The sequence below is a fragment of the Corvus moneduloides genome, chromosome 24, assembly GCF_009650955.1.
Source record: "Corvus moneduloides isolate bCorMon1 chromosome 24, bCorMon1.pri, whole genome shotgun sequence".
NCBI classification, from domain to species: Eukaryota; Metazoa; Chordata; class Aves; order Passeriformes; family Corvidae; genus Corvus; species Corvus moneduloides.
Genome location: NC_045499.1, coordinates 437,500 through 451,800, shown reverse-complemented (window position 1 = coordinate 451,800; position 14,301 = coordinate 437,500). Strand labels below are relative to the sequence as shown.

General features: G+C 59.8%; 2 protein-coding genes across 5 annotated transcripts; both read right to left on the bottom strand.

Annotated features, from left to right (window-relative positions):
• Positions 1–677: 677 nt before the first annotated feature.
• LOC116455522 lies at positions 678–6,022 on the bottom strand. 2 transcript variants are annotated; one of them, XM_032133471.1, is made up of 11 exons: positions 5,534–6,022; positions 5,105–5,176; positions 4,946–5,017; positions 4,760–4,858; positions 4,202–4,309; positions 3,957–4,028; positions 3,249–3,317; positions 2,977–3,048; positions 2,791–2,889; positions 1,762–1,927; positions 678–1,230 (listed from the first exon to the last, which is right to left on the bottom strand). In XM_032133471.1, exons 1-11 carry the CDS (start codon positions 5,628–5,630, stop codon positions 1,032–1,034), a joined length of 1,125 nt encoding a protein of 374 aa, XP_031989362.1. In that variant the 5' UTR covers positions 5,631–6,022; the 3' UTR covers positions 678–1,031. The 2 variants fall into 2 exon arrangements, with proteins under 2 accessions (XP_031989362.1, XP_031989363.1); XM_032133472.1 differs by having other exon boundaries at positions 678–1,927; positions 2,787–2,889.
• Positions 6,023–8,240: 2,218 nt separating this feature from the next.
• LOC116455523 lies at positions 8,241–12,013 on the bottom strand. Of its 3 annotated transcripts, none has more exons than XM_032133473.1 (8): positions 11,927–12,013; positions 11,498–11,569; positions 11,339–11,410; positions 11,153–11,251; positions 10,595–10,702; positions 10,350–10,421; positions 9,185–9,711; positions 8,241–8,321 (listed from the first exon to the last, which is right to left on the bottom strand). In XM_032133473.1, the coding sequence occupies exons 1-7, from the start codon at positions 11,943–11,945 to the stop codon at positions 9,206–9,208; spliced, it is 948 nt and encodes a 315-aa protein (XP_031989364.1). In that variant the 5' UTR covers positions 11,946–12,013; the 3' UTR covers positions 8,241–8,321; positions 9,185–9,205. The 3 variants fall into 3 exon arrangements, with proteins under 3 accessions (XP_031989364.1, XP_031989365.1, XP_031989366.1); XM_032133474.1 differs by having other exon boundaries at positions 8,260–8,321; positions 9,181–9,711; XM_032133475.1 differs by lacking the exon at positions 8,241–8,321 and having other exon boundaries at positions 9,290–9,442; positions 9,643–9,711.
• Between the last annotated feature and the right edge of the window lie 2,288 nt (positions 12,014–14,301).

The following is a 14,301-nucleotide window of genomic DNA, read 5'->3' as shown; positions in this document are numbered from 1 at the left end:
GCATTTGCATGGATGCATCCATGGGCTTCTAATGACTGAGGCAGTAAAGACAAGGAATGAAGAAATAGCATCCTTGGAAAGAGAAAAGGAGCTCCATTGTAGGGAAGGGAATATAGGAACCACCAAGCAATGAATATGTATCTTCTGCTTTTTGAGACCACTTGCTGTTTCTGTACTGTCTGTCTAACCCTCTTCCTGACTTACATGGCACTCAAGGCCTCTGCATGCTTTAGGGGAGACCCAAACCCACTGCACATCTTATGGGCATCCCCAGCCACCCTAAAACCCCCGTGTGCCTCATGAGAGGCCCCAGAGCCCTGCTCAACTCACAGGGGTCCCTCGGCCCCTACACATCTTTGGAGATACCCAAAATTCCCTGCACAGCTTATGGGTGTCCCCAGCCCCCCTGTCCCACAGCACAGAGGTGACACAAGCCCCCTGCATGCCTTTAGAGGGACCCAAACATGACACTCAAGGAGCAGCAACAGGGCTGGGCCAGCGTGTGTTTGCCACGTGTCCCTGGGTGAACAGAACAGATGAGGCCTGGCGGGCAAATCCCCACTCCACTCCTAAGGGATCCCGGGGTGCCACAGACCCAGCCTCTGTCAGGCTCTGAACTCATCTCTCAGGCTATGAAGGGCTTCCCTATGGAACACTTCAGTTCCCACCCCGTTTTTTTCAAGGCAAACACTTACTGATGGCTCCCCTCTTTGCTTGGGCATGCCACTGGAGGAAGTCCAGGCCCAGATGATCCCGCTGAAAGAAACGTGCCCGCAGCCCAGGGACCCTCAGCATGGGCTCCCCCAGCCCCTCAGGGCCTCGCCGCTGGTCACAGCAGCGCCGTGCCTGGCTCCTGCCCGCCCGCACCGTGGGCATCCACGGCTGCTCCCGGACATGGAGCTCAGCCAGCGCTGGTGCCGTGTGGGCTTTGCTGGTGGTACCACCTGGACACTGCTGTGCCAGCTCCATCTCTTTATTGGAATACAAAACATGGGCCAAACCCTACCCTGGCGGACAGGGGGTGCACACCTTCAGTCCTGCCTAGGGAGCAGGACCAGGGGGCTCTGGGGAAGAGGGTCTCGTTTTGGTGGTATCTGCATGGGGATGATGCCAAAATGGCGGCGCAGCAGTGGCAGAGGAGATGGGACCGCACGTGAAGATTTGGGATGACAGATGGGCTTCTCTGTGCTTGAGTTGTTTTGCTGGTCTTCTGAAGGTGCAGAGCGGCACCTGTGGAGAGAGGAGGTGTCTGAGGCCCCCAGCTGCACCTGGCACACAGGGACCCTCCTCCCCAGCAGGGCCCAGAGCTGGCAAGGCTCCCCGGCACGGCTGCAGCTGCTGGCACACCTTGGCCCAGGTGGACAGCTGCCCCTCAAGGCCCCAGCCAGCAGGGGACGGCTCTGGGCAGGGTCCCTGGCCAGGAGCGGGCCCCAGAGCGCGTCTGCCTTTCAAGGGCAATCTCGGCCCCGCTCCTTCTCCTCCCCACCTTGCTTTGCCCCTGCCCGGTGCTCCTGGGGCTGCCCTTGGCCAGGCAGCCTCTGTGGCAGCCAGCACTGGCTGCAGCCCGAGCGGGCTCCCCAGGACAAGGCCCAGCAACTAAGAGGCCAATTAAAGCACTGCACAGCAGCAGAACCCTCAGCAGAGTTGTTTGGACAACCACGGACTCGCCACAACTCCACAGCAGCCTCACGGGGAATGTTTCCTGTCTACAAGCAGCCTTTAAAGGAAGCTGTTTGAGGGAGGGATCAGCAAGACACTCACCGTTTTCTCTTCCAGCAATACCAGATTCCAGCACAGCACATCACCAAGAAAAGTGCCCCACCAGCCACCATGGCCATTATCTTAATCAAACAATTTGTTCCCCAGCAGAAAACTCTTCTGATCCTTTTGCGAATATGGCCAGCACGTGTTGTGGTGCCGGCTGCATCTGCGGGAGCAACGGGGAGCGTGAGCCCGTGCTGTGCACCACTGCTGAGCTGGCAGCACGTTGCATACGGCCAGGACCTTCTCTGCTTCCCCGGAGCTGGGGCCTACAGGCACCTTGCCGCCCCTGGGCACAGGCTGTGCCACCAACAAAGCCCAGGGGGCCGGGAGGAGAGGCCGGGGGCAGCGCAGCTGCTGGGGCAGGGGCTCCTTCGAGGGACACGGGCCAAAGCCATCCCTGCAGCAGCAGCTGCCACCGCGACCCTCCCTGCCCCGCGACAGCTCCCGCAGCGCAGGCGGACAGAGCCAGGCCCTGTCAGGACACACAGCAGCCCTGCTCTGCCCCTCTGCCCTTTCCCCACCATGGGCACCCCTTGCAGCCGCTCCCAGGTTTCGGGACGTGTCTCCCACGGAGGGAGCCCAGCAGGACTGCTCAGTACCCGCGTGCCCTGAGCCTGCTCGGGAGAATTCCTCTGTGCTGTGCCAGTCTACTCCTGGCAATACTTGTCAAAGGCATGGATAAGGATCAGGAAAATGCCCAGGGTTTTGGAGCTGTTCCCTCCCTCATCCAAACTGCTGCCCCTCCTGATCTACCCAGGGACCAGGAAATTGCAGGGGATCTCAGGGGGTGCATGGCCCGTGGTGCAGTTTGGGCACCCTGTCAGCTGATGCCAAATGCCTTCCTGCAGAGGCCGGGGAGGAGCTGCAGCCAGGCCAGGCTGGGAAACAGCCCTGCAGGGCGTGGAAGCAGCAGCGGGGCCGCGAGGCTGCGATGGATGCCTTCCCCTGTGCCGGGCACGGCGTGTGCAGATGTGCAGCGACAGCCCCCGGCGGCTGAGGCTCAGGGGAAATGGGAAATGCACCCACCACGCCGTCTCTCCAGCTCACTCAGGGTTTGGTCCAGTTGTATGGATGCCTCCAGGGACTTAGTGTCTCCTCTAGGTTTGTTCTTCCTTCTCAGGGGACCTTAAGAGAAAGTAGTTCCATTTCAGATGAATGAATCCCACAAAACCAGTGCTCAGCCTGTGGGGTCAGCAGGGACTCACTGCTCACCCCTGCGATGGGAGCCGGGCTTGCGTGCAGGAACCAGCAAAGGAGCTGGAGAAGTCCTCCCTGCAGACACACCTGTAACTCAACAGCCAGAGAAGCTTCTGTCATCTCTGCTGATCTGCATGGGCAGCACTGAGCTGCAGGAGCAGGGAGGGGATGCCGCAGGGCGAGGGCACACACGGGCACAGCTGTGTCCTGGCACCTGCAGCGATGGCCCGCTGGCCACCTTTGGGCTCTGAGCTGGCAGCTCTCCCAGGGGAAAGGCCTTGACCTACCCTCCTCATCCTCATCTTCTTCCGGAGGCTCTGGTTGGGAATCCAGATCATCTTCATCAACAGCTTCAGCTGCAAAGAAAGGCAGGACCGAACAGCTCCTGTGACACTGCTCAAGAGTCCCCTTCAGGCCGGAGTGGCAGTGGGTGCACCTGGGTGATCGGTGCCCTCCACGGCACTCCCTCATCTCTGCCTTCCACTCAGGAGCACGGGCAGAGGGAGCCCGTGCCTGCAGTGGCCCCACGCTGGCTTGGAAGGAGCCCCTTGCAGGGCAGTCAGGGGAGAAAGCACTCCCTGGAGCTGCCGGCAGCTCTAAACTCAGCCGGGGCCAGGGCTTGGCAGCGGCAGCGGCAGCAGCTCCGGCTCCCTGGGGCCGGCAGAGGAGCCGCGCCGGGCACAGCGCCCCGGGGCACAGCCCTGGGCTCGGACCCCTTCCCTCTCTGCTCTTCTCCGTGGCTGCGCAGAGCACACGCAAGGAGCAACTGGCATTGCACACGGGAAGAAGACTGGCAGCTAAATGCTCCTTCCTCCCCCTGACAGCGCCCCTGTGGGATCACTGTTGGGCAAAAGAGGAGGAATTTCCCGGCCAAAATTTCCAGACTCCATCAAGCTTGAGATGATGTTAAGGGAAACGACACATGAATATTGCTCTGCACATGATGACACTTAGACTGCGATTACTGTGTTAGGAAAGGGATGCTGAGAACTTACATCCATCAAGCTCCAAGATCCTTAAACCGTCATTTACCAGCGACTCCAAATGATGCAGGTCACGATCCCAATCTAGAAGGGAACATAGATGAGAAGCATTCCATGGTGTGCTGGGATCCCCTTCTCCTGTAGGGAACTGGGCACCGCAAGGGGCTTGGGTAACGCTGTGTGTTCCCGCACTGCCCAGCAGCAGAGATGGCAGCTCAAGCCTCAGCAGGGCTCAGGCCCAGAGGCTCAGCAATTACCTCCTGTGCCTGTGCCTGGCATGGCCTCCCTTCCTGCAGCAGAGGCTGCCAATGAGCCACTGCTTCCTCCGGGAAACACCGCCTTCAGCACAGCCTCTGCTTCCATCTCTGGAGGAAGGAAGAGGGACAGCTGGGCCAGGTGGAACCATTCCCCATGGGGAGGTGGCATCTTCAGGAGGCAATACTGGTCAAAACCATGGATAAGGATCAGGAAAATGCCCAGGCTCTTGGGGCTGGGCCAGGGCCCTCCCTTCTCCAAAGAGCCTCCACTCCTGATCTACCCGGAGACCGGGAAATTGCAGGGGATCTCAGGGGGTGCATGGCCCGTGGTGCAGTTTGGGCACCCTGTCAGCTGATGCCAAATGCCTTCCTGCAGAGGCCGGGGAGGAGCTGCAGCCAGGCCAGGCTGGGAAACAGCCCTGCAGGGCGTGAAAGCAGCAGCGGGGCCGCGAGGCTGCGATGGATGCCTTCCCCTGTGCCGGGCACGGCGTGTGCAGATGTGCAGCGACAGCCCCCGGCTGCTGAGGCTCAGGAGAAGGCTGAGGGAAGTGCACCCACCACGCCGTCTCTCCAGACCACTCAGCATCTGGTCCCTGTGTTTGGATTTCTCCAGGGACATCTTGACTCCTCTAGGTTTGTTCCTCCCTCTTGGAGGACCTTAAGAGAAAGTAGTTCCATTTCAGATGAATGGATCCCACAAAACCAGTGCTCAGCCTGTGGGGTCAGCAGGGTCTCACTGCTCACCCCTGCGATGGGAGCTGGTCTTGCGTGCATCAACCAGAAACGGAGCTGGAAAAGCCCTCCCTGCAGACACACCTGTAACTCAACAGCCAGAGAAGTTTCTGTCACCTGGTTGCTGCCAGGTTGTCAACGATTATTCTTGTAGGAACATTGGCAACATACCTGCGGGAGACTCCAGGGGCTGCAAATCTTCATGAAGCCAAGCAGCTGGAGAAGCCTTCCCAGCACCCTCATCTAGAAGGGAGCAGAGATCAGAACCATTCCATGGTGTGCTGGGATCCCCTTCTGCCTTAGGGAAATGGGCACTGCAAGGGGGTCGGGTAAGGCCGTGGGAGCCAGATGCCAATGGACATGGCCCAAGCTGCAGAGGGGCCTGGCGAGCTCTGGGCTGGCTCCTGGTCCCTCTCGTCCCTCTTTGCAGGCCCTGGGCAACATCCCAGGAGGGGCGGCTGGAGCAGCCCAGCGCCCCTCAGGGCTCTCTCACTCCCACCACAGAAGCCCTCCCTACAGGCCTGGGGAAAACCCTCCCCCACGCTTCCCGGGGAGAAGGGAGCGCTGTCCCGGGAAGGGGGAGCCCGGCCGCCGGCTCACCTGCTCCCCGCGCTCGCATCGGAGCAGCCTGGGCAGCCCTGGCAGGCAGGGCCACTGCCAGCAGGAGCAGGAGCAAGAGGCGCAGAGCAAGGGCCATGGTGCCTTGCCCTCAGCCAGTCCCGCAGCTCTCGCTGCCACCACAGTCCTGACACTGCTGTCCCAAGGTCAGCACCGCTGCTGCCGCCGCCGCTGCTGCCGCAACAGTTGTGGTCACCGACGGACTGCTCGGTCGCTGTGCTGCTGTGCAACCGCAGGGCTCTGGGACCTCTGTGACCTCAGAGCCTGCTGTGACCTCAGAGCCTGCTGTGACCTCAGGGATGGGCAGGAGCATGTGGGAATGGATCTCAAGAGCTGCCCTCCCAGTGAGGAGAGTATGTCCTGCCAGGCATCTCCATCCAATCTAGTTTTTTTCACAAGAGCTGAGTTCTATGACACCGGACAAGTGAGACATTTCGTGGTTCTACCTGCAATGTCAATGTGAAGTCCAGAATTCAACTCCCACTTGTGATTCCCACTATTGCAGGTAGCGTCAGACCTGCCACACCGACACCGAGCGGGTGCTCTGTGCTCAGTGCTGGCCTGTGACTCATATTTAAGTAGTGAAGGACTTGATGCCATAATTCATAAAAATAACACAACGCGGGCCATCAGGGCAGCTGCAAAGATATGGGCACCGTGGGCCTGTGATCTGTCCCTGCCTGCTCCATCGCAGTGATGTAACCCTGGTACCAGCACAAGGGGTAGCCAATACCTGCAAGGAATTAATAAGTTGCAGTGGCAGACTTGCATGAGATTAAAACAAAAAGGGTGGCTGTCCTCATATTGCAGCTCTGGCTCTGAGTTCCCTTGATAGCTGTAGTAGCATTTGCATGGATGCATCCATGGGCTTCTAATGACTGAGGCAGTAAAGACAAGGAATGAAGAAATAGCATCCTTGGAAAGAGAAAAGGAGCTCCATTGTAGGGAAGGGAATATAGGAACCACCAAGCAATGAATATGTATCTTCTGCTTTTTGAGACCACTTGCTGTTTCTGTACTGTCTGTCTAACCCTCTTCCTGACTTACATGGCACTCAAGGCCTCTGCATGCTTTAGGGGAGACCCAAACCCACTGCACATCTTATGGGCATCCCCAGCCACCCTAAAACCCCCGTGTGCCTCATGAGAGGCCCCAGAGCCCTGCTCAACTCACAGGGGTCCCTCGGCCCCTACACATCTTTGGAGATACCCAAAATTCCCTGCACAGCTTATGGGTGTCCCCAGCCCCCCTGTCCCACAGCACAGAGGTGACACAAGCCCCCTGCATGCCTTTAGAGGGACCCAAACATGACACTCAAGGAGCAGCAACAGGGCTGGGCCAGCGTGTGTTTGCCACGTGTCCCTGGGTGAACAGAACAGATGAGGCCTGGCGGGCAAATCCCCACTCCACTCCTAAGGGATCCCGGGGTGCCACAGACCCAGCCTCTGTCAGGCTCTGAACTCATCTCTCAGGCTATGAAGGGCTTCCCCATGGAACAGTTCAGTCCCACCCCGTTTTTTTCAAGGCAAACACTTACTGATGGCTCCCCTCTTTGCTTGGGCATGCCACTGGAGGAAGTCCAGGCCCAGATGATCCCGCTGAAAGAAACGTGCCCGCAGCCCAGGGACCCTCAGCATGGGCTCCCCCAGCCCCTCAGGGCCTCGCCGCTGGTCACAGCAGCGCCGTGCCTGGCTCCTGCCCGCCCGCACCGTGGGCATCCACGGCTGCTCCCGGACATGGAGCTCAGCCAGCGCTGGTGCCGTGTGGGCTTTGCTGGTGGTACCACCTGGACACTGCTGTGCCAGCTCCATCTCTTTATTGGAACACAAAACATGGGCCAAACCCTACCCTGGCGGACAGGGGGTGCACACCTTCAGTCCTGCCTAGGGAGCAGGACCAGGGGGCTCTGGGGAAGAGGGTCTCGTTTTGGTGGTATCTGCATGGGGATGATGCCAAAATGGCGGCGCAGCAGTGGCAGAGGAGATGGGACCGCACGTGAAGATTTGGGATGACAGATGGGCTTCTCTGTGCTTGAGTTGTTTTGCTGGTCTTCTGAAGGTGCAGAGCGGCACCTGTGGAGAGAGGAGGTGTCTGAGGCCCCCAGCTGCACCTGGCACACAGGGACCCTCCTCCCCAGCAGGGCCCAGAGCTGGCAAGGCTCCCCGGCACGGCTGCAGCTGCTGGCACACCTTGGCCCAGGTGGACAGCTGCCCCTCAAGGCCCCAGCCAGCAGGGGACGGCTCTGGGCAGGGTCCCTGGCCAGGAGCGGGCCCCAGAGCGCATCTGCCTTTCAAGGGCAATCTCGGCCCCGCTCCTTCTCCTCCCCACCTTGCTTTGCCCCTGCCCGGTGCTCCTGGGGCTGCCCTTGGCCAGGCAGCCTCTGTGGCAGCCAGCACTGGCCTGCAGCCCGAGCGGGCTCCCCAGGACAAGGCCCAGCAACTAAGAGGCCAATTAAAGCACTGCACAGCAGCAGAACCCTCAGCAGAGTTGTTTGGACAACCACGGACTCGCCACAACTCCACAGCAGCCTCACGGGGAATGTTTCCTGTCTACAAGCAGCCTTTAAAGGAAGCTGTTTGAGGGAGGGATCAGCAAGACACTCACCGTTTTCTCTTCCAGCAATACCAGATTCCAGCACAGCACATCACCAAGAAAAGTGCCCCACCAGCCACCATGGCCATTATCTTAATCAAACAATTTGTTCCCCAGCAGAAAACTCTTCTGATCCTTTTGCGAATATGGCCAGCACGTGTTGTGGTGCCGGCTGCATCTGCGGGAGCAACGGGGAGCGTGAGCCCGTGCTGTGCACCACTGCTGAGCTGGCAGCACGTTGCATACGGCCAGGACCTTCTCTGCTTCCCCGGAGCTGGGGCCTACAGGCACCTTGCCGCCCCTGGGCACAGGCTGTGCCACCAACAAAGCCCAGGGGGCCGGGAGGAGAGGCCGGGGGCAGCGCAGCTGCTGGGGCAGGGGCTCCTTCGAGGGACACGGGCCAAAGCCATCCCTGCAGCAGCAGCTGCCACCGCGACCCTCCCTGCCCCGCGACAGCTCCCGCAGCGCAGGCGGACAGAGCCAGGCCCTGTCAGGACACACAGCAGCCCTGCTCTGCCCCTCTGCCCTTTCCCCACCATGGGCACCCCTTGCAGCCGCTCCCAGGTTTCGGGACGTGTCTCCCACGGAGGGAGCCCAGCAGGACTGCTCAGTACCCGCGTGCCCTGAGCCTGCTCGGGAGAATTCCTCTGTGCTGTGCCAGTCTACTCCTGGCAATACTTGTCAAAGGCATGGATAAGGATCAGGAAAATGCCCAGGGTTTTGGAGCTGTTCCCTCCCTCATCCAAACTGCTGCCCCTCCTGATCTACCCAGGGACCAGGAAATTGCAGGGGATCTCAGGGGGTGCATGGCCCGTGGTGCAGTTTGGGCACCCTGTCAGCTGATGCCAAATGCCTTCCTGCAGAGGCCGGGGAGGAGCTGCAGCCAGGCCAGGCTGGGAAACAGCCCTGCAGGGCGTGGAAGCAGCAGCGGGGCCGCGAGGCTGCGATGGATGCCTTCCCCTGTGCCGGGCACGGCGTGTGCAGATGTGCAGCGACAGCCGCCGGCGGCTGAGGCTCAGGGGAAATGGGAAATGCACCCACCACGCCGTCTCTCCAGCTCACTCAGGGTTTGGTCCAGTTGTATGGATGCCTCCAGGGACTTAGTGTCTCCTCTAGGTTTGTTCCTCCCTCTTGGAGGACCTTAAGAGAAAGTAGTTCCATTTCAGATGAATGAATCCCACAAAACCAGTGCTCAGCCTGTGGGGTCAGCAGGGACTCACTGCTCACCCCTGCGATGGGAGCCGGGCTTGCGTGCAGGAACCAGCAAAGGAGCTGGAGAAGTCCTCCCTGCAGACACACCTGTAACTCAACAGCCAGAGAAGCTTCTGTCATCTCTGCTGATCTGCATGGGCAGCACTGAGCTGCAGGAGCAGGGAGGGGATGCCGCAGGGCGAGGGCACACACGGGCACAGCTGTGTCCTGGCACCTGCAGCGATGGCCCGCTGGCCACCTTTGGGCTCTGAGCTGGCAGCTCTCCCAGGGGAAAGGCCTTGACCTACCCTCCTCATCCTCATCTTCTTCCGGAGGCTCTGGTTGGGAATCCAGATCATCTTCATCAACAGCTTCAGCTGCAAAGAAAGGCAGGACCGAACAGCTCCTGTGACACTGCTCAAGAGTCCCCTTCAGGCCGGAGTGGCAGTGGGTGCACCTGGGTGATCGGTGCCCTCCACGGCACTCCCTCATCTCTGCCTTCCACTCAGGAGCACGGGCAGAGGGAGCCCGTGCCTGCAGTGGCCCCACGCTGGCTTGGAAGGAGCCCCTTGCAGGGCAGTCAGGGGAGAAAGCACTCCCTGGAGCTGCCGGCAGCTCTAAACTCAGCCGGGGCCAGGGCTTGGCAGCGGCAGCGGCAGCAGCTCCGGCTCCCTGGGGCCGGCAGAGGAGCCGCGCCGGGCACAGCGCCCCGGGGCACAGCCCTGGGCTCGGCCCCTTCCCTCTCTGCTCTTCTCCGTGGCTGCGCAGAGCACACGCAAGGAGCAACTGGCATTGCACACGGGAAGAAGACTGGCAGCTAAATGCTCCTTCCTCCCCCTGACAGCGCCCCTGTGGGATCACTGTTGGGCAAAAGAGGAGGAATTTCCCGGCCAAAATTTCCAGACTCCATCAAGCTTGAGATGATGTTAAGGGAAACGACACATGAATATTGCTCTGCACATGATGACACTTAGACTGCGATTACTGTGTTAGGAAAGGGATGCTGAGAACTTACATCCATCAAGCTCCAAGATCCTTAAACCGTCATTTACCAGCGACTCCAAATGATGCAGGTCACGATCCCAATCTAGAAGGGAACATAGATGAGAAGCATTCCATGGTGTGCTGGGATCCCCTTCTCCTGTAGGGAACTGGGCACCGCAAGGGGCTTGGGTAACGCTGTGTGTTCCCGCACTGCCCAGCAGCAGAGATGGCAGCTCAAGCCTCAGCAGGGCTCAGGCCCAGAGGCTCAGCAATTACCTCCTGTGCCTGTGCCTGGCATGGCCTCCCTTCCTGCAGCAGAGGCTGCCAATGAGCCACTGCTTCCTCCGGGAAGCACCGCCTTCAGCACAGCCTCTGCTTCCATCTCTGGAGGAAGGAAGAGGGACAGCTGGGCCAGGTGGAACCATTCCCCATGGGGAGGTGGCATCTTCAGGAGGCAATACTGGTCAAAACCATGGATAAGGATCAGGAAAATGCCCAGGCTCTTGGGGCTGGGCCAGGGCCCTCCCTTCTCCAAAGAGCCTCCACTCCTGATCTACCCGGAGACCAGGAAATTGCAGGGGATCTCAGGGGGTGCATGGCCCGTGGTGCAGTTTGGGCACCCTGTCAGCTGATGCCAAATGCCTTCCTGCAGAGGCCGGGGAGGAGCTGCAGCCAGGCCAGGCTGGGAAACAGCCCTGCAGGGCGTGAAAGCAGCAGCGGGGCCGCGAGGCTGCGATGGATGCCTTCCCCTGTGCCGGGCACGGCGTGTGCAGATGTGCAGCGACAGCCCCCGGCTGCTGAGGCTCAGGAGAAGGCTGAGGGAAGTGCACCCACCACGCCGTCTCTCCAGACCACTCAGCATCTGGTCCCTGTGTTTGGATTTCTCCAGGGACATCTTGACTCCTCTAGGTTTGTTCCTCCCTCTTGGAGGACCTTAAGAGAAAGTAGTTCCATTTCAGATGAATGGATCCCACAAAACCAGTGCTCAGCCTGTGGGGTCAGCAGGGTCTCACTGCTCACCCCTGCGATGGGAGCTGGTCTTGCGTGCATCAACCAGAAACGGAGCTGGAAAAGCCCTCCCTGCAGACACACCTGTAACTCAACAGCCAGAGAAGTTTCTGTCACCTGGTTGCTGCCAGGTTGTCAACGATTATTCTTGTAGGAACATTGGCAACATACCTGCGGGAGACTCCAGGGGCTGCAAATCTTCATGAAGCCAAGCAGCTGGAGAAGCCTTCCCAGCACCCTCATCTAGAAGGGAGCAGAGATCAGAACCATTCCATGGTGTGCTGGGATCCCCTTCTGCCTTAGGGAAATGGGCACTGCAAGGGGGTCGGGTAAGGCCGTGGGAGCCAGATGCCAATGGACATGGCCCAAGCTGCAGAGGGGCCTGGCGAGCTCTGGGCTGGCTCCTGGTCCCTCTCGTCCCTCTTTGCAGGCCCTGGGCAACATCCCAGGAGGGGCGGCTGGAGCAGCCCAGCGCCCCTCAGGGCTCTCTCACTCCCACCACAGAAGCCCTCCCTACAGGCCTGGGGAAAACCCTCCCCCACGCTTCCCGGGGAGAAGGGAGCGCTGTCCCGGGAAGGGGGAGCCCGGCCGCCGGCTCACCTGCTCCCCGCGCTCGCATCGGAGCAGCCTGGGCAGCCCTGGCAGGCAGGGCCACTGCCAGCAGGAGCAGGAGCAAGAGGCGCAGAGCAAGGGCCATAGTGCCTTGCCCTCAGCCAGTCCCGCAGCTCTCGCTGCCACCACAGTCCTGACACTGGCTGTCCCAAGGTCAGCACCGCTGCAGCCGCCGCCGCTGCTGCCGCAACAGTTGTGGTCACCGACGGACTGCTCGGTCGCTGTGCTGCTGTGCAACCGCAGGGCTCTGGGACCTCTGTGACCTCAGAGCCTGCTGTGACCTCAGAGCCTGCTGTGACCTCAGGGATGGGCAGGAGCATGTGGGAATGGATCTCAAGAGCTGCCCTCCCAGTGAGGAGAGTATGTCCTGCCAGGCATCTCCATCCAATCTAGTTTTTTTCACAAGAGCTGAGTTCTATGACACCGGACAAGTGAGACATTTCGTGGTTCTACCTGCAATGTCAATGTGAAGTCCAGAATTCAACTCCCACTTGTGATTCCCACTATTGCAGGTAGCGTCAGACCTGCCACACCGACACCGAGCGGGTGCTCTGTGCTCAGTGCTGGCCTGTGACTCATATTTAAGTAGTGAAGGACTTGATGCCATAATTCATAAAAATAACACAACGCGGGCCATCAAGGGCAGCTGCAAAGATATGGGCACCGTGGGCCTGTGATCTGTCCCTGCCTGCTCCATCGCAGTGATGTAACCCTGGTACCAGCACAAGGGGTAGCCAATACCTGCAAGGAATTAATAAGTTGCAGTGGCAGACTTGCATGAGATTAAAACAAAAAGGGTGGCTGTCCTCATATTGCAGCTCTGGCTCTGAGTTCCCTTGATAGCTGTAGTAGCATTTGCATGGATGCATCCATGGGCTTCTAATGACTGAGGCAGTAAAGACAAGGAATGAAGAAATAGCATCCTTGGAAAGAGAAAAGGAGCTCCATTGTAGGGAAGGGAATATAGGAACCACCAAGCAATGAATATGTATCTTCTGCTTTTTGAGACCACTTGCTGTTTCTGTACTGTCTGTCTAACCCTCTTCCTGACTTACATGGCACTCAAGGCCTCTGCATGCTTTAGGGGAGACCCAAACCCACTGCACATCTTATGGGCATCCCCAGCCACCCTAAAACCCCCGTGTGCCTCATGAGAGGCCCCAGAGCCCTGCTCAACTCACAGGGGTCCCTCGGCCCCTACACATCTTTGGAGATACCCAAAATTCCCTGCACAGCTTATGGGTGTCCCCAGCCCCCCTGCATGCCTTTAGAGGGACCCAAACATGACACTCAAGGAGCAGCAACAGGGCTGGGCCAGCGTGTGTTTGCCACGTGTCCCTGGGTGAACAGAACAGATGAGGCCTGGCGGGCAAATCCCCACTCCACTCCTAAGGGATCCCGGGGTGCCACAGACCCAGCCTCTGTCAGGCTCTGAACTCATCTCTCAGGCTATGAAGGGCTTCCCTATGGAACACTTCAGTTCCCACCCCGTTTTTTTCAAGGCAAACACTTACTGATGGCTCCCCTCTTTGCTTGGGCATGCCACTGGAGGAAGTCCAGGCCCAGATGATCCCGCTGAAAGAAACGTGCCCGCAGCCCAGGGACCCTCAGCATGGGCTCCCCCAGCCCCTCAGGGCCTCGCCGCTGGTCACAGCAGCGCCGTGCCTGGCTCCTGCCCGCCCGCACCGTGGGCATCCACGGCTGCTCCCGGACATGGAGCTCAGCCAGCGCTGGTGCCGTGTGGGCTTTGCTGGTGGTACCACCTGGACACTGCTGTGCCAGCTCCATCTCTTTATTGGAATACAAAACATGGGCCAAACCCTACCCTGGCGGACAGGGGGTGCACACCTTCAGTCCTGCCTAGGGAGCAGGACCAGGGGGCTCTGGGGAAGAGGGTCTCGTTTTGGTGGTATCTGCATGGGGATGATGCCAAAATGGCGGCGCAGCAGTGGCAGAGGAGATGGGACCGCACGTGAAGATTTGGGATGACAGATGGGCTTCTCTGTGCTTGAGTTGTTTTGCTGGTCTTCTGAAGGTGCAGAGCGGCACCTGTGGAGAGAGGAGGTGTCTGAGGCCCCCAGCTGCACCTGGCACACAGGGACCCTCCTCCCCAGCAGGGCCCAGAGCTGGCAAGGCTCCCCGGCACGCTGCAGCTGCTGGCACACCTTGGCCCAGGTGGACAGCTGCCCCTCAAGGCCCCAGCCAGCAGGGGACGGCTCTGGGCAGGGTCCCTGGCCAGGAGCGGGCCCCAGAGCGCGTCTGCCTTTCAAGGGCAATCTCGGCCCCGCTCCTTCTCCTCCCCACCTTGCTTTGCCCCTGCCCGGTGCTCCTGGGGCTGCCCTTGGCCAGGCAGCCTCTGTGGC